Genomic DNA, 20376 nt, shown 5'->3' with positions numbered 1-20376 from the left:
CGGCTAAGGCCTTGTCTATAGTTTTGTTCTATTTATGAATGTTAATATACGTTTTTGATAATGTTAAAGAATTAAAATAGACCACAACAATATTGCCATTAATTATTTGAAACATAATTCTTCTTTGTTTAGGAAAGTGTTACCCCAAATCTTTTGAAATATTCAATTTTATTTTTATATTTAAATGTCACTTATTAATATTCCTTCTTTTCTATGAGTAACAAGCAAGTTTATAAAAGTAGACCGCAATTATAATGATATATTGCTTGCGGGAAAACTATGATTAGATGTTTCTTAAAGCAATATTTCTTCGCATTTTTGAAGACAGTTCTTGTCTGTAATCTTTGAAAGTATTTTGCAATATGCTTGTAATATTTAAATATAAATTATTCATATTTTTCTCTTCTTTGAATAATGTATCGGCTGACAGGAGCACTAAAGTAGACCGCAATTCTAATAATACATTGTTGTGAGAAAACTACATATAATAAGATGAGACGTTTCTAAAAGCATATTTCTTCGGCAATATTGACAGACAATTTTTTTTTTAAACTCTACTAGGTAGATTACAATACTCGTCAAATATTTGAATTATTATTTTCTCTATTTGCTTTTGATTACATCTATATTGCAAGTAGGTCTGAGTAAGTTTAAATGATCTCATTATTCATTAATGTCAATGTTATTATTATAACGCTATAATATTTATATATTCGAGTTATGAAAAGCAAAGAGCAAATAATTGTCTAAAGATGTAAAAGACTTTACAAAAGTAAATCATTAGCTCTTCATAGACAAAAGATAGCTCTAGAATAAATGTAATACAACACTGACAGATTTTCTTTAGATTTCTGATATTCTTTGCGCTATTAATAGAGACTATTCAATGGGGGCACGTTTTTATGAAGACGTTGAGAGATACCTTGAAAAAGTTTGCCGTGAAATAGGTAATATACGACTTGTGTTTCCCGATCAGAATGATGCACTTGCTGCTCGGTTCAATGGCCTGGTCAATGCCACAGTAAGCTTGCAGCTGCCACATTGAGAGTGCAAGTGGCGCTTTTTACTTGTAATAAACAGAAAATAACAATCACAACAACAACTAAAGTATAAACAAAAGCGCTGCCAGAGGGCACAAACAAAAGGCCTGCTGCCTGTGTTGTATAGTATAGTATGTTAAGAAATACCTGCCTGCATCTGTCGTTGAGCACACACAAAGTGAGTGAACAAGATTTCCCGGCTTTTTCCTTTTGTGTGTGTATTTTCCCCTACACAACTTTCAGTTTATGCTCTCGACACAGTTGTAGGGACTAAAAGTTTTTGGCAATCCATTAAATATGCTCGCTCGACTGGGTGCCATCTAAGCAAATGTCAATGTTGCAAAAGTGAAGGAGAAACAAAAAGTTAATGAAGCTCAACGCGCATGTCGAACTGCCAAATGAAGCCAATCGAGAGAGTCTCTTTTTGCCCTTTGCTCGACTACTCGTAAAATAAGAATGCACGACAAAAGTGGGGAAAAGCACTTGGAAATGCAAAAGGCAAAAATACATCACAGAGAAAAATTCATAATGTGCATAAAATATTTTAGTAGAATATAAGAAATGAATAAAGTAATGCGGGAAGTAAGAAGGAGGAAATATGTTGAATGTATGAAACCTAAGCTTGTCATAGCGTATATGTACATATATTATTAATGTTTATTAGAATTTATGAAATGAATAAAGTAATGTTTATAGTGTAGTAGAGTAATAAGTAGATTAGAATATGCTGAATAAATAGGGCTAATGTTAAAGCATGTGGCAGTATAAATTTTATTGCTATTTAGTATGCTTCATGTTGCCTTAAAAACAGTTATTCATTTAAGCTTCTGAGACGTATTTTAAGTATGAAATTATAGATAAATAAAATATGTTATTTAGGACGTTATTACTTAAATATAATCATGAATAATTAATTACAAGAGAAAACGGCACAATGTGTATCAAATATTTTAGTCGAATATAAGAAATTAATGAAGAACGTTTTTGATAGGAAACAAGTATGGGAAAATGATGGGAATGAATAAGGCATAAATATTATTATTATTATTTGGTATACTTGATTTTGTTCTGTAAACAAACATTCATTTAAACTTGGGGCACATCATTTATATATAAACAGAGCTAGGCAAATGCTACATACATTATTTAATACATATGATAGTAGATTTTATCAACAAAAATGCATATTCTTCCTAACATATTTCAATAAAATATACGTAAAGAATAAAAAGAAAACAAGTAGAAGAAAAAATTAATAGTACAAATATAATATTATTATTTAGGTTAGTTTATTTCCCCTTATTATGCTATATACTGTTAAGCTAATGATACACAACTTGTATTTAAAAAGAGCTTAGCAAATATTCGATTTTATCATGACGTATTACAAGTTATTAGCGTATGAAATGTGATACAATGTTTGCTTAAGTCTAGTCAACGTCGTCATCAGATTGCTGACTTTAAATCGTTGTTATTAGTTTGCCCCTATATCAAATTCCATTGCATTGTGTTGTCAATTCACAACTGAATTCTCACGCATTAGGTGCAACCATATCTAACATGAGGAATATAAATCACAAGTCAACAGTCTGTTGTCAATTTATCAACGGAGTTCCAGTGAAAAACTCATCGAGTTATTAAAGTACGCCCACACAGATTGCTGCTATTAAACTTCTGGGTATTTTAATTGACAACCAAAACTCAAAAATCACGCAGACAGCAAAACGTTTGAATGAATATGCGGGCCAAGGGGCAAGAAGAGAGGGGGTAATAGGGAAAAAGAATAACATTGGGATGATCCAAAGACCCGTAGCTCAACTCGATGCACAGTATCTGTATCTCTCAATCTAACTGCAGGAATAAACTACCAAACAGCAATTGCCAAGTGCAGCACGCATTGAATCACTCACTCAGTCACTCACTCAGAGAGTCAGTCAGGCAGTCAGTCAGTCAGGCAGTCAGTGGCTCAGTCAGGCATGCAGTCAATTATACAATGTTGCCGACGAATGCGACTGCAAAAGATGATAACTATTAGATACTTTCGTATGCATCACAGCTAACTGAATTTATGTCAGTTTTTATGTGCGCTTTACAAGCTCTACAAACTCGATGATTAAGTTGCTACTGTTCATCACGATGATGTTAATGTTGATGATGATGATGATATTGCTGTTGATTGCTCCCTGACGTGCTGATGACGTTGCATGAACTTTCTGCTTGCGCCTGGGGTTAGACACATGTTGTTTTTGTGGTGGCTTCTTGGCCACCATCACTCCATCAGTTATTTTTTTGTATCTTTTACTTACTTTACGCTCTGGGTATTTTGACGTGTTTTCAATTTGCAAAACATAATTAAATCAGCGACGCAGCTGGCAATGAATTACGATTAAATCCACTTAAAAGTCATAGACTGGCATTACTGGGCCACAATTTGACCAAAATTTATGATACTCGATGCGTGTGTGCTAAGTGAAGTCAGACATAAATTCAAAAACTAAATGTGCAGACAAAAGTGCAAAAGTTCTCAGAACAAGGAAACAAAATCGAAAGTAGCTGAGAATTGACAAGTCGAAACAGAATATTTGAGATATGTTGAGTGCATGTGGAAAGCTGCTTAAAAAAAATGCAAAAAAAGAAAGAAAGAAGCTTTAAAGTCATTTTTCTTGTCAGCATGTGGAAGTGAATTTGTTGAAAAAGAAATTCTGCAAACTAAAATAATTATATTCAATTATTCTTGGCTGACACTGATTAAATGCTGCAGTTTTTGTCGCAGTGCCTTCCAATTTAATTACCTAGACTTGTTTGATTAATTAACCTCCGCTTATAATTACAATTAAGCACAGTTCGACTTCGTGCTGTATAATCTATCAACCCTCATCCGACACTCATCAATGTCAGACGCTGAACTCTGAACCCAGCGATGCACTTGACATGATCAGACTAGATTGAGCTGACTCCTCTCTGACTCTCAAGCTTTAATCAAGCGAGGAGCATCGATCGGGCACAAGAACCGCCCTATTCATTAAACACACGCAGAGCGAGTCTATAATTTGTTCAAGAAATGCACGTTGTGTGACACACTTGAAACTTCAAACTGTCAGCGATTTGATGGCTGCGGCATGCCACATTCACTGAACAACACATTCCTCACGCTCTTCGGGAGATCCCCAAGCCAATTAAGCAATTTGATTTGTATTCGTGTGGTCGTCGTCACATGCCACACGCACTTGATGGACAACCTTTAATCTTGAGCCATAAAAAAAAGTTTGATGAGAGACACATTTGACACACAATCGAAAGAGTTTTATGCACATTTAATGCTTAGAGAAATATTATTATTATTATTTCTTTCTTTCTTTCTTTTTTTACTATGTCGATAATAAAAACAATTTTCACTTTAGGGTCACACGGCCAGTTGACTTCTGAAAGTGATGTTTATGACTCCTCAATAAAATGAAGAGCTACGCTGCGGGGTTTGGTAGCTTATAACTTTATGACATAAAACCGAAAGCTGACAACAAGTCGCACAAACTTTAAGTCAATTGTCAGTTGTTCGGTTGGACAATCTGAACATCTGTCAATATTTGCATTCGTTACGCCCTTAAAGGGGTCTTTATATGAAGCGTGAGTGAGTGAGTGTATAGTAAGATACTCTTGTAAATACTCTCGTAAATCACACAATGAAATATAATCATAATAATAATAATGATGACGATGATGATGAAAAAAGTGCCATAAACAGCACTTATGGCATTATTGTTACCTCTGTAAACGAATACAGATATTTACACACAATAAAACGTAACATTCGATTCGATTTTGAATATCAAATGCTGGCCACTTCATGCATGACAAACAAGCATGTGCATCCACAAGATACAATGAAATTGAAAGTTGCACATCAAGTGGGCGGTGCCTAATTAGTCGAGAGTCGTTTGCTGCTTATGATGACCTTTTGTCTTCTATGCATATCAACAAGATTTATTGACACGTAATCGCATCCAATTCCAAACAAATAAATGTTAACCCATTCAGGCATTCCGTTGTCTCAAAAGACAAAAAATATTGTCACGCTTTACTGCGGCAAGCAACAAAGCAAAATTGTAACTTAAGATTGAAAACGAGGGGAAAATGATGCTGCTGCTGCGTCTGCTATTTGTTAATCGATATTTAAATTGAGTCAATTTGGGGGGCTGCCCCCATGAAGCAGTTGAGAATTGTTAGCGAGCCAATCGTTTCCCAATTTGTTATTCAATTTTCAATGCGTTCGTTTTATGGGGTATATTAAGTTAATTGTGGGTAGATTACAAAGTTTGTATTGTGGGTAAAATATGTGACACTTTTTATGCTATTATTTTGAAAGTTATTTACCACACAAATAACTTCTTTTTTTGTCTCAATCGCTACCTTATTTTATATATGTTACCTTAGTTACAACTATCTTTTTTCAAGGGTATAAGCTCTTCTCTTCAATAAATCTCTGCAGTTTCCTCTCTCTCTCTGGCACAATTCGTTAGCAATTTATCACAGAAAACTCTCAAGTTCATTTCGAAAATCAAACTGTAAAATTGTGCAAGTTTGTGTCGGAAAAGTCAAGCATTTGTTTATGCAGCTCATTGCAGAAGAGTTGAGTGCAGTTAAAGTTGAGAGTGTAGTACATACATATGTATGTATGTATGTATATCTACTCGTAAGTAGTAGAAGCAAAAGATATTTTTGTAAATGCGGGTATTCATGTTGCACATTGGCAAACTCAACGAGTTCATAGATCAACAATGTTGTTACTGAGTGAGAGATTGTTTTTGGTTCGGGGTCTGTGGAATGTTGTATCTGTAACTCTGGGACCTGGTCACGCCATCAATGTTGAGTCAGCGCCACACAAATACATTGAGATACAATCACACACACACACACATAGATACACACTCACATACCTAAAGTGGAATGGACACGAATCAAATGGAAGCTTGGCTGCAAATGCTGTGCGTACCCAAAGTTCAATGCTTCGACACGGCACTTGAAATTTCCTCTCGCTGTTGTTATCGTTGTTGTTGCCTTTGCTTTCCTCTATTATGTGTGTGTCTCTTTCGCTTTTTCCTGTTCACAGTGGGTGAGAGTTATACTCCCTCTATTCCACTCAGTTGTCAATTGCAGAGCTTGCCAAAGTTCCATTTTTTCTGCACTCATTCTTTGTCGACTCGCCTTTTTTTTTTTTTTTTGTTAGTTTTTCATTGGATTTTGCTAAGTGCAGGAGGGCATGTCAAATGCCTGCAAACACAAACGGTGTACAAACAAACTTCGAGAGTGCAGAAGAAGAGTTGATCTAATAGCTGGCAAGAGGTCTGAGTACATAGCTCAGAAATGGCAAATAAATGAAGTACTTGACTGCAAAAATAATGGAAAATATAGTTTTGTTGTCCCAAATGAGGAATCATTGAGGCATCACTTGAAGAAAGTATAGCCAGCAATTGTATAGGAGTTGTATAAAGAATTTAATTCAGAAGAGACATTAGTAACTTTTATTTTCCTTATGTATAGCGTTTTGCTTTTCTATATTTTATATGCGAATTTACTTACACTAAAATGGAGTACGAATTTAGAATAAGTGCAATTGATTTCAATATTGGCATGTTTATTATAGATTATAGATTTCTATCTATGGCAATGTAAGGTGCTTAAACAAATTGTTAGTTTGATTTAAAATGTTAATTTAATTACGAGACAGTTAGTTGTCAGTCAGAAGCGAAGCTCATTGACAAGTATCTACAATAATCCGGTTTTATTTTTCACTTTGAATGTAACTGCAATAAAACAAAGTATCTATTAAAACTAACTGCAGAAATCTGAATTATATATTCAGTACTGAAATGTGCTTAATTGAATCAATACTTGACTGCACATTTAAGACTTTGAATTCTTATATTGGCTTTAAAATGTAACTTGTGTATAGAATATTAGTATTATAAAATGGCAAAAAAGTAAAAAGAATAACTGCACAAATTTCATTAGAAATGTTGCCCGTTTTCTTTGAAAATTATATTAAATTATGTTAGATATAAGTAGAAGGGATAGATTTAAAAGTAATTTAAAAATCATCGGAAATATTAAATATTATTATTAAATAAATATTATTAATTCAAACTTATTGCTTTTTGGAACATCTGCTCAATTTCTTACACAGTTGCTGTTATACAGTTTTATACTGTATAATGCAATTCATATGAAAATAATATATTATATAAAATATTTCTTTAACTGACTTACTTAATAACTTCTAAATACAAATATTGAATCTCTTCAACTTCTTTCAATGTTCTTTAAGCCAGCCACAAAATGAGTCTAGCAGATCAGCACTTCACAAACTTAATTATTTAATTGCTCATACAAAATTTCCCCTCTGTCTCTTAACAACGACTTGCTGATACTCTCAGCAGCAGCTGCAACGGCAATGATCATTGATTATTGCTCGCCAATGGGACGCTCTAACATTTGTTGCATGTTGCAACTTCCTCCATCCATAAAGCGTTTGCTTAGCGCGCTTATCGCTTGCCATAAATTTGTCACGCTTCACACAAAAATTCCAACAAACTGCTCAGAGACAAGACAACAACACTCGTGCTGTCAAAAAAGTCACCAAAATTATGACATGAACATTCGAATATTAACAAATAAAAAAAAGAAGGAAAGAAAAGAAGAAAGAAAACAACAACAAAAAGACATTATCAATTACGCCACTTAATTATTTTTATTGGAGCATAAAATGCTCCATTTCTCGGCAATGCGGCGACAAATATAAACATTCACGACAAACGAGACACTGTCTCCTTCTCCTTCTCCTCTCTCTCGTCTCTCCATAATCTCTTTTTGTTTCTCCCCTTTGGAACATTGGAACATGTGTCAATGATGTGCTAATTGTCGCGTGCCCACTTCTGTGTGACTTTTTGGGTTTTTCTCTGTGATCTCTGTGGCATGGCGTTCCCACTCCCAGTTCTTGCCTCGGCGGCATTTTGCATAATATTATATTTCTGAATTGAGAAATTGAGAAATACTGCCAATTTGAAGGCTTGGCCCAGTCACAGTCGAAGACAATTTGTTGCGCAAAATAAAGAAACAAAATGCAAGCTGAAGGCGTTTCACACTTTCCAATTCAATTTGAGTTTCAGTTTTCTCCCATTTTATTTCAATTCATTTATTTTCATTTTTTCCGCTTTTCTTCTTCTGCTGGGAACATGGAACATGGCAATAAGGAAATGTGCCACAAAATGCATAGCAAACAAACCGGTTAATGAACGTGCCACAAAACGATGCACGTGATTTGCTTTTTTTTTTGCTGGGCAAAACTCAGCTAATCAATATTTATAGGCATTTTTAGAAAGCAAGCGAAAATGTTTGCCGCTTTTTGTATTATTCTCGCATAAATTAAAATATCATTTAATTTTATGCTTGCATATTTATATAAGAAAATATTTATTGGCATTTTATTGTTATTACTTGTGGTATTTAAATGAATTTTTGGAAAGACGTGCTAGGCCTCGAAGCTGTACAAAAAGGAATGTTTTCGTGGACAGATTTTTCCCATATTTTTTTACACATTTTTGAAATTAATTTTTGTTAACCCCCTTGTAATCCCAGTTGAATTAAATTTAATGATTGCATATTTATACAACAAATGGTTATTATAATTTTATAGTTATTGCTTGTAGTATTTAAATGAATTTTTTCCGAATGTCTTTAGTGCATGAAATAATCTTTTCGTTAACAGATTTTTTTTTACATTTTTTCACACATTTTTAAATGTGACACCAACGTGTCAATTCAAATAAGATTATAATGTTATAATAATCTCACTGAGCTCGCACGATTTAGTGATAAAAAAACAAACATGCATAATCTCTGTTGAATAAATATTTGATTGACACTCATGAATCATTCGAGTGCATTTAAGTGCACCGAACAGAGAATCTGCATCCACTGAACCACAACTAAAATATTTACTGATTGAAATAAATATCGACAGAATACTTATTAAGCAAAAAACAAAAATAAACCAATTGTAATTAGCAGAGCAGTTTTGACAATTGGCAACTTTTTGCGAGCAATTAAAAAACGGTAAAAAAACAAAAGTTGAATTAATGCAACAGTTTCGAGCCACATGTGGCATGTGTGTGCATTGAATCGCAAATCGTTAATTGCCTTTTTGTCTTGATTGAAAAACTATTCCGATGGCAGCATTGCTCTGTCTTTTTTTAAAGCCATATTTGCATATTTCTTTTTTTTTTATTATTTGTTGCCGCTTTGACAATAATTAAATTAAGGCCACAAATTGACACCCGCGCGGCGAACCGAAATTTCACGAATGTCGCAGTAACAACAACAGCAACAACAACAATAGTGAAGGCAACTCTGCAGTTGATTTACAATTGTAAATAATTTATGAATGCAACAATTTGTGGCAGGATTGCAGCAACAGCAGCAGCCTTTTGCATTGTTTGCGAGAAAGTTGAACGCACAATTCAAACAATTTATTTCGATGTTGATGATCGAATATGTGCAGCCTGGGAATTGCTTGAGATTTAATGAAATGCATTGCATTAAAGCGCAATTAAATTCGCGAGCATGGAATGCATTTCACTTGTCAACATTTTGTGGCGTTTAAAAACGCGCCCAACTCGCAGCAACATGTTGCAAAGCGATGCGCGCGCAAAGCCATAAAAAAATACAGCAGAAAACTCAACTTGCAACAAGGGCAATAAAAACAACGCCCAAGTGCGGACATCGTGCCACTCAGTTGTCGTTGTTGCTGCTGTTGCTGTTGCAAATTGTTGCTGTTGCTGTTGGGTGTCTATTGGATCCGTTTGGGATGTTGATTGATGGGCCATTGGCAGAGGCAGCTTTTGTGCCACGCCAGTTGAAGGCCAACGCTGCATACTAAACGCTGTCATGACTCAACAAGTTGCAACACTCAAATACACTTACATGCACACACACACACTCGCAGATAGAATCGAATACACCCACACCACAGCAATTTGCGGCTTATGGTTGCGGCTGTTTGCATATAAACAGCAGTTGCTTATGATGATTATATGGGGATTATTTTGTGCAAAAACTTTGAGCACCAATTGGCTGTGTGAGGCAGGTGGAGAGAGTGCGGGTGGGGTGAGTGGGGTGCACCTTTACTGTATCTCTATCAGCCATCGAATGTGTGTGCAACATTTAATGATTGTCTCCCCCGGGTGATTAGATGAGATTGCAACAAGTTGTTTTGATATGCGTAGCGCATTGATTTAAGTTTAGCGTGTGGCAACTTCAGGCCCTCGCAGAAGCTCTGGTTTCATGCCTCATTATTATGCGTATTATGCCATCAAAGTATGCGCTATTTTTGCCATATAATTGAGACAATCGAACGTGCAACTTTGAAGCTGTAAATAGAATGGCATTTTTATCGAAAACAGCATTTAATGTTGAGCTATGTTGTTACTATTTACGTTGTCATTAAAACTTGTATGTACTATAATTATAATAATATAGTATATTTATATACTATGTAGTATATTTGTAAATACATAGTATATTTATATTATATAGAGTATATTTAGAATCACATGGAATACTCATATATGGTATATATATATGTACATAAATATATAGTATACCTATTCCATAATTTATAAATATAATGTGCATTCTCAGTTTTTATAACTCCAACATTAGCGTGTCATTAAAATCTCACAAAATGTTAAAGTAAAATCTGATTTAATTTACATTTCGACAATACATCTTTTACTTTTATTATGAAGGCATTTGATTAGTATAGTTAGTACTATATAATTTTAATTATCCTATAGTAAAATATATAAATGTACCTTCAAGTGAGTCAATCTCACACATTGCCAAAACATTAATATATAAATTGAAGCAACTCCTCATAAGTATTTCAGTATAATTTCCTTTCATTTGTAAATATGTATTTAAAGAACAAAGTCAGACAGTGAAATTTGTAAATGCTTAATTTACCCTGCTTTCAAATTAAGTTGAATGTTAATCTATCATAATGGCATCTTTTCAATAAACATCTACTAATTTCTCAACTTTCCATTTTCTTTAAAATCATTCACATTTAATTATGTATTTTTCATTTATTTGTCATATATGTTAAATTAAATTTTTATTTAATTTTTGCTATTTTAAATTCTCTACTTAAATCACAATATCAAACAGTTGAACTTATTGTTTGACAATATATAATTTACTCTGCCTTCAGATTAAGTTTTGCTTACTTCCTCTCTATCTACTTAATTTTCTATCTATCGCTATAATTACAAAGTGGCATCTCAATCTCCAAGGCAACCGCAAAGTACAACTTATTTGCTTGCCCCACCGCAAACGCTTAATGAATATCTTGTGGCAAATTAATGCATGCGGCAAATGCAACGGCGACTTGCCACCAAGTGAATCAAGCACTATCTGTCCCACTATGTATATATGTGTGTGTGTGGTTGAAGTGGTGCTGCGGTGGCTATTGGCAAAATGCTGTCCAAAGCAAACAACTGTCGACCATTAAGCGATTTACCGAGAACCAAGAAGTTGCAATAATTTTTATGTCTGTCAGAGGGAAAGAGTGAGAGAGTCGCAGGCAGTTAGGTGGAGGTGCCTCAAGGGGCTGCAACTGGACTGTAAAAACTTTGTTTGGCCACATTTGTAAGCCATAAACGAGGCTTCTAACTTTGACTTTACAACTGTCTCGCACTCTATCTCGCTCTGTTCCGCAGCGAGTTTCTGTAAAAGTTCAGCAAGTAGAAAAGTACCTAGAACAATAATTCTTATGCTTATTTTTCGCTTCTCTACTTCAATTGCAGGCAAAGGCAGCCGAGGGACTTTTGCTGCTGTCAGACACCAACAACAATGGGCATGTAAGTAACCGAAACAAACACGAAAACGAATGCGAATACGCATACGAATACAAATACGAATACTTAGTGAAGAGCCACCCACATATGTGAGTACCCGTAGTTGTCTCTTTGGGCTGTCTGTGTGTGGTCTCTTTGCCACACTCTGCCATTAAGTGAGCCACTCCTGACAACAGCACAACAGCGCTTTGCCACTTCCGCTTTCAAATGGCAAAGCATTGAACTTGCAACGCCCCCTCCACATACAAGTAGAGAGAGACTAGTTGTGCTAGAAAGAGAGAGACTCACATGCGAGGTAGATGAACCCGCTATGATCACATAGAGCAACCACAACAGCAACCACAACCACAACAGCAACCACAACAGCGACAGCAACAGCAGCCGCAACAACCACAATAAGCGTCTGTTTAACGATCGTGACCAATTTTGTTGGTCAAGTCAACAACGAGACATGAGCAAATATTTACATTATACGATCGTCTGACAACAACACTCACACTCACACTTGCAGTCTGCAAGTGCAGTGCAGTCTCTAGTTTATCGCTTGTCTAACCTCCCCCCCGGCCCGCCCCGCACTCACTGCAGCTGCTAGTCAATCAAATAGGTCTCTGTCTCGTCTGTGCTTCGAATATTCAATTGACTCGAAGCACTTTTGGAGGCGCCTCTCAAGTCTCGACTCTCAAGTCTGACTCAGACAGAATCAGTCTCGAAACGTGACGAATTGGTTTTGTTTATGGGCAAATTTCATTTCGCTTGTCTTGCAATTTCATTTAATAGTCGCACTTTAATTGAATTGTTAACTTGACGCTGATTTGACTTGAAATTTCATTTATATGCATATTCTGTATTTTTCTTGTTTTTTACTTCATCTTTAATGCCCAGCCAAATAGTAGCCTTTGACCCACTTTGAAAAGTAGCCGCACTTGGCAACAACTGTGCAACGGGTTCTTCTTGCCTTTTGCCTTTTGGGCTCCCTCCCCTCAGAAAAGTTTATGGCTTTCATTTGCGGACTTGCCACGAAAATGTGGCACAATGTTTACGTTGTTGTGTGGTTTTGCCTTTTGGCCAACAACGCCAACGGCTAACTAGAACAATAACAATAACACTACAACAGCAACAATACAGAACACAACACACATTTATCTGCGGTGCACCAAAAGCTTAGATATGTTTTTAAGCAACCTTAATAACATTTTCTTCCCCCTTCCTTTGCTTGCCCCATAAACATTGTTTAACACACGCTCATGTTTGTGGCTTGCAAGTCAGACAGTTTTCTTATACATTTTGCAGCTATTGCATGGTAATTTTCAGCTTAAAGACTGAGCAAATTGTGCAGAGATTTCTTAAAGAAACAATTGCTTGTTTAGGGCAACATTTATTGAATTCATTTTAATTTGTAGTTTAGAATTGATATGAAAAAGGCAAAATTTAAAAAGTGAAAATCTCGCAAATCCCAAACAGAATTTTAAGCATATTAGGCAGTGATTTGCTTAAAAAACGTTTACACCAAACATTTATAGAAGAATGAAATTAAATTAACAATAACTTGTAACTAAAGTTATTAAATTTCATAGAGCTTAAGCTGAGTAAATCCTATACTGCATTTTTAAAGCAGTTGCTTACATTTATTTAAATTTCATTATTTAAGCTAAACATCAAACTAGAAACAAATTTCATCGATTGGAAATTTCACAAATCCTTAACAGAATTTTAGGCTATCAAATTTCACAAAGCGAAAGCTGCTCAAATCCGAAAATGAATTTTTAAAACGACTGCAAGCTTTTGTAGTTATTTTTTTTTTTTTAGAATTTATTTGAATAAATTAAAAATCATAGTTGAAAACTCCATTTAGTCAATACTTAAACAAATTTCGTCAAATGAAAACATATCAAATCCTAAACAGAATTTTAGGCTAATAAAATAATAATTTGTAGCCAGCTAAATGGCACGTTGGAGTGCATAAAAAAGAAATAGTAAAGCTGTGTGTGTGTATAAAAATATTTACGCATAAATTGCCATTTTGTGTGACGCAGCGTGAATTTATTTTTCGACACGAGAACCAATTTGGACTTCTGTCAAATGCAGTCAAATGGCAAAACAAAATGCGAAATGTCAACGCAACACAACACAACACAACGCAATGCGATGCGATGTTATGCGAAGCGATGCCCAAAGGACACGTGGACGACACTGAAGGGACAATGAATGGGCCCAAAAGGTTGTGGGCGTGTTTTAGTGGTTTGGGGGAATGGAGGAATGGCCATTAAAATGACCATAAAATGCACACACACCGAAACAAAACATAAAAAGGGATAACGGCGGCAAAACGAATGGCAAACATGTTAAACATCAGCGCAAAATATTTAAACAAATATTTGCGAAACATGCACAAACATGAATCGGACAGTTGGTAAATTCAATTTGAAGCCCACAAAAGCCGCGTAACGGCTTTGAATTGTTTTGATTACATACGTTGCATGGGGCACAGCTCTGGCTGTGGCAGTGGCAAGCTGACCAAATGGAGCTTATCCAGCTGAATGACCAACACTTCTGACACGACACGTCAACTGAATACACATAACTAAAATTAACAGAGAAAATTCCACAATTCAAATATTGAAATATGCAACGTTTGCAACGTTAGCACAAAAAGTATATTTCATTTTAATTTAATGCAAACATTTGTGCAGTCAAAAAATTAATTATTAAATTTTAGCAGACAGAATGCGAATTTTAATTACATTTTTTGTCGCTCACATTTATTGAACCAGACTCAGCAACAATTGAAAGTGAGCTGCCGTAATTAACGTGGATATTTATGGGAGATATAGAGCATATAAAATTAATAAATCGTTCATTATGTGCGCTTATTTGGACAGAACTATTTATTAAACTGAAAACTGAAATGCAGCAATTTCCGGCAACAACAGAAATTACACTTAAATCAACGTAAATTACGTAAATAATATTTCTATTATTTGTTAAGTTGCCGGTTTATTCAATAATTCGGAAGTTTTAACAATATTTAAAAATCCACTTTGATTACGGTATTAATATTTAGATTATTTGTAAAGTTGTTGTGAATGAAAAATGCTTTAATTCCTTCAGAATTTTAAATTTGTATTTCCTAACTTATTTTAATCTCTGTAAATACTTCTGAAATTGAAAAATATTTCATTATCGAAGTCTGCACACTTCACTGAGCTATAAATACAATATTTAAAGTATTTGTAATGTTGTCAGTTTATTCCATAATTCCTTCAGAAGTTTTAACATTTTCCAATTAATTTCAATCTTTGTTTAAATGTCTTTTAAATTGAAAATTATTCACTATCAAAGTCTGCATCCTTCATTCTACGAAATGTAATTGAACTGTACTTTTATGAGTACACTCGAGATTGTAATTGAGCTAGGCTTACAATTAAATTACACTCTTTCTTCTCGCTCAACTCTTTTAATCAAAAAAAACTATTCCCACAAAGAATAGGATTCGTGCACCCGACATAAAACCTAATTAGATTGTAGACTGCAATATATTCTACCTGCTGTCTGTTCCCAGTTCATTAGACTCTATTAGAGAGCGTCAAGAACAATAGAAACACACACACACACAGAAAGAAGAAGAAGAAGAGCAAACTGCAGCTTCTGGAAGTCCATTCAATTTACTTGCTGCTGTGTTGAGCAAACAGCAGAAGGGTGTCTCAATTGTAAACTGAGGTTCAAAGTGCAGCGCTCGGGAGATTAACAAAGATTGCACTTGTTCTGGGCAGAGGTTTAATGCACGATAAGACACAAAAATGAATACGAGTACAGCTATATAGAGAGGGGAAATGTACTTGAAATGCCAACTGATAACGCCTCAAAGCAAAGAAGAAACCGTTTGACAACAGCTTAGAAACCGCGCTACTCAAGAGGCTAATGAGCAATGCAAGTTGACAAGGGACCCAAAAACCAATTAGCCATGGGAAACTGATAATTTTAAGCTACCAAAGTCACAGATACATTGGCTTAAAAAGGTTTTTAATTAAATTGCAATCACACACCAAGCCCCGAAAACAAGTCACAAAATGCCACAGCGCAGGAGAAGTTCAACTATTTTTTGGTCATTTGCTGTTGTTGTTGTTGTTGTTGGCTTGTGTAAACTATGCAGACAGAGGACAAACGGCGCCAGCTGCACTTAATTGAAATGATATAGAAAACATTCTGAGTATATTTGAAAGCAACATAAGCCAATGAACCCTAAAGTCAAAGCCAATTCATTCTCTCTTTTGCCTCAACATCCTCTGGGTCCTCGTCTCAGATTGATGAAGAGAAATTCTTGAGAAATTTGAGCTGGAAACTGGAAACGTGTTTAAACGTTGCTTCAGCTTCAGTTGAACTTTGTGTGTGAATTTTAAGCCCATCATCATTTATTTAAAGCATCTTTTGCACTGTCATGGATCTCAGCGATGAGCATCTAAGGTAAAATGATGAAAAATTAAATGTAAAATCGAAATTGAAATCAATAAATTGCAATGCCTGGAGGCAATATGGATGGATGCCGCCGGCAGAAAATCCCAATAAACTGTCATTAAATATGCATATTAAATATGAATGAATTTATCTGAATTGATGTACGTGTGTTTGCCAGACTCCCTCAGAGAGTGTGTGTGTGTGTGTGTGTGCGGGTCGTGTGGCATAAGAAATTATTACCAAGAGACGAGAGATGGGAGATAAAACAAAATTGCATAAATTGTATTTTACGAAATACTCGTGGCTTAAATACGACCAATTTGTTTGCAAGGTGTGTTACAAAAATATGGCTTACGTTTACAAAATTTAATTTTAACGACATGTTAAATTTATAGAATCGTAACATATACATTTCGGTTTATTGCTGTACTTAAGAATATCATAAAAAATTCTCTCATTTATGTTGCTAAATTTCTGCACAACGTTTTGAACAAAGCTTCGACTTTTATGCAACAAGTTTTGTAAACTAATTTAATGAAAAGTTTTCAAATCTTTTCAAGAGCAATCTTGTATAAGAGCTCTATAGAGAATTGTGAGATTCACAGTTGTTGTTGAGCTACAGTATTGCATGTTAAATAGGTTTAAAATATTATTTAAGCCTAAGGATATGAGGACATTTTTGTATTCAAAGCTGATTTTTATTCTAAGAATCGAATTAATACAAATTGTAATTCTCTTAATTTATAGAATCAATCAAAAACTCTCTGCACAGATTTAATAGTTTTACTTTTTTTAATATACAAAGCAAATACTTTTTTTTTGTAGAGGAGAGATTTTAAAGTTATCTTTTTTTCTTGAAGAGGATTAATTAATATTATACTCACTACTCAGAAATGTATTTAAACACAGCTTGAAATGTAGTTAGCAGATTTATTAATACTTTATTCGTTATTCACAAATTCACTTTCAAAGACATCTCGATTTGAAAGCAATTATTAAAACTCAGCGCCTTCTTCATTCAATCATTTTTGCTACACTCGCTTTGAAAGTGCAACTGCTCGTTATAAGAAATTTATCGTCACTGCATCTGCTTCCCTCTGCTCCCTCCTTCGACGTCTCGAATTTATTTATTTTCAATCAATGTTTGGCTCTTCTACATCTTCTGGCTTTGCCTTTGCCTTTGCGTCGTCGTCGTCGTCTCCTTGTTGTACATGGTCCGCAACTTTGTCGCCTCGTTTTCCCACTTTGGGCAGAGAGCGCGTGCCTCTGGAATATTTATGAGCTGTGTGCTCTCTCTCTCCCTTTCTCTCTTGTACTGTCTTTCGACCAGGGTCCGAAGCGTCAACCGACGGAAATCAATGTTGACCCACTTAGCAGTTGGCAGTTGGTCGTTGGTAGTTGGCAAGACGAGGCAAGGACGGCGCCAAAATGAAACGGCTCCCACAATGACCTCCAAGCTCCAAGCTGCATGTTTGATGCGCACGTTACGCACGACAGACGGGGGAACTGAGAAGAGAAAGAGAGAGAGAGAGAGCGAAGCGGGGGTGCAAGTGAAAGTCGTGGAAATTAATTTCCCAGCAAGTCATTAATATTAAGTGCAAAAACCCAAAAAAGGCCATAAGACTTGCACATAATGAGAGAGTCTCCACCGGCTTCTCAACTCAACTCGCTGCCTTCTACAATAAATTGTCGCCAGTTGTTGTTGCTGTTGCTGTAGCTGTAGCTGTTGCTCTGCTCCTCATCTCGCTTACTGTCAGCTGCCTTAATTGCTGCAGCATTTATACGATAAACCTGCCTCTCTAGTCTCTAGTTGAAGTCCAGTCCAATTCACTTCCTGCTCAAATGGCGTTTTGATTTCCGTTTCCGTTGCGTTTTTCCATCTCCGCTAAATTGTTGCCACGTTTTTGTGTTTTCTTTTTTTTGTTGGCCAAAAACTCTTTCACCACATACAGCTGCTGCCTCGTTCCGCAATACAAATGTGATTTATTGATCAAAATTACGCCAACTGCAAGTTAGAAAAAATAATAATAGAAAAAATATACTCTTAGTGCCGAATTAGCTATGCTCTAAAATTTCATTTTTTTATTTAAAAATTTTAGCATTCACTATATTTAGTAAACAAATTGACAATTTGAAAGAGAAATTGAGCATAATTGCAGAGATTTCTTAAAAAATCAGCAATAATTAAAAGAAGTGTTTGAAACAAATTTAATAAAATTAAATGCAATGTTAAAAAACTAGGCAAATCCTAAACGAATTTTTCAATTTCGTTGCATATGTTAAAAAATTATTTTCTTAGAATTTAATTGAACAAATTTAATATTAAATGACTTTCACTATTGATTCAGATAAATTACTAAGTTTTCATCTTCAAATCTTCATCATCTTTGAAAATATTTTGTAGATCATTTAAATAGAATTAATGTTAAATTAAATGATATGAATAGCAATAGTTCATTATTCAATGTTACATTTACGATTCATATTCTTATAATTAACTAAAAAATCGAATCCTTTTTATAAATTTATTCAAATTATTAAGCAGATAATAGTTCTAATATGTCAATTATGAATTTGTAGTTTTTAGTTAGGAAAAAACTGTGTTAAATGCAGCTTGTACAAGTCTTTGGACTCGCATTGTTAGCGTATCAAAACTATTTTATCGCCTTTGGCTTTTGGCTTAGCTCTTTTTTTTTTGCTGTTGCTGTTGCTGTTGCGTATTTCTATTTTATTTTTTTGGTTTTGTGTTTTACGGATTTCCTTGCAAATCGATAGCAGAAAATTTATGAGCAACGTTGCCATACTAAATGAATTTATGGCTAGCGTTTAGCACTAGCTGTGGGAGTTTTAGATTAAGGGATGGCGAGGGAAGACGAGGAGGAGTTGGGATAAAGCTGCTTGCATTTCGTGGACTGTAAAATATGCGTAACTTTTGCTCCTCGCAGTTGTTGCTGCAGTTGCAGATATAACATAGATGTATGTGTGTGTGTTAGATCTGCCCGCAGCAACAAGCCCGCAAAAAGTTGGCAACACTGAAAATTCATTTTGGTTTTTTGGGCTTCGTTTATGTTTTTTTCTCCCATTGTTTTTTGTGTTTTTCTCCCGTTTTGTTTTGTTCGACGCTTTGTGCGAAGGAGAAACTTTTTGCGGTTTGTGTTTTTCGCCTAAAAGCAGGCTTTAAACTTTGCATAACCCGCGCAGAATGAAGCAGGTTCACCTCACCGACTGCAGTCCGCAGTTAGCCCTCGCAAGTTGCAGTTTTTAAATTTTGGGTGAGAGACGTTCATAAATTTTGACACTTTTTTGGCTTTACGGCCAGTTGGCCAGCTTCTTCACAGCAGCATCAGCAGCTGTAGCTGCTGGTCGCTGCTGGCTGTTAACGGTTTTGACTGCCTGGTTGGTTTGTTGGTTTTGACTGCGCTTTTTGGCCGCACACATCGTCAGCGCCGTTGCCATTGCCATTACAGAGTTGCCAAGTATTTTCTGTGGTTTTATCTATGCCAAGTAAACTTTTGGCTGCGGTTATGCAAAGCCTTTTGAATTGCAAAACTAGTTGAGCGAATTATACATACTACCACCACCAAAGATACTTGTGCTTGAGTTATGCTCGCATACATGCGAATGACGTCTCGCTTTTGACCAGCACATGCTCAAGCAATACTCAACCGCAAAAGCCGTTGAGGTCGTCACTCAACTCAGCACTCACACACTCACATAGTTCTCCTAATTAATGCCCTTAATGCGGTGCTAGATCCTTGAGAACTCTTTACGCTAATTCCCTCCGTCTTGCTATTTTAATGCCGTCGACAGAGGGAGAGCTCAACCAGAAAATTACAAACCCAGATGAGTTATGGCAAAGTCAGCAGCAAGCTGGCCCCCATCACAAATGTATTTGTTAAGTAAATCCTTTGAGTAAATCATAAATTGCATAGCTAAATCATCAGTCATCGAGTTTGTGCAGTCAACTCCGAGTT

General features: G+C 35.4%; 1 protein-coding gene across 4 annotated transcripts in view; it reads left to right on the top strand.

Annotated features, from left to right (window-relative positions):
* The window catches only part of LOC133835105 (homeobox protein cut), a 79388-nt gene that overhangs the window by 43482 nt on the left and 15530 nt on the right, over window positions 1–20376 (top strand). For 2 of the 4 annotated variants that reach the window (XM_062264986.1, XM_062264989.1), the window contains exon 2: window positions 11900–11953. The exons of the other annotated variants lie outside the window; for them this stretch is intronic. In XM_062264986.1, coding sequence (XP_062120970.1) covers window positions 11900–11953 — 54 coding nt within the window. The remainder of the gene's footprint in view (window positions 1–11899; window positions 11954–20376) is intronic. 4 annotated transcript variants of the gene reach the window in all.

Source organism: Drosophila sulfurigaster, chromosome 2L (assembly GCF_023558435.1).
Source record: "Drosophila sulfurigaster albostrigata strain 15112-1811.04 chromosome 2L, ASM2355843v2, whole genome shotgun sequence".
Classification (NCBI taxonomy): domain Eukaryota; kingdom Metazoa; phylum Arthropoda; class Insecta; order Diptera; family Drosophilidae; genus Drosophila; species Drosophila sulfurigaster.
Note: the sequence above shows the minus strand (reverse complement) of the source record. Positions and strands in the feature narration are given on the sequence as shown.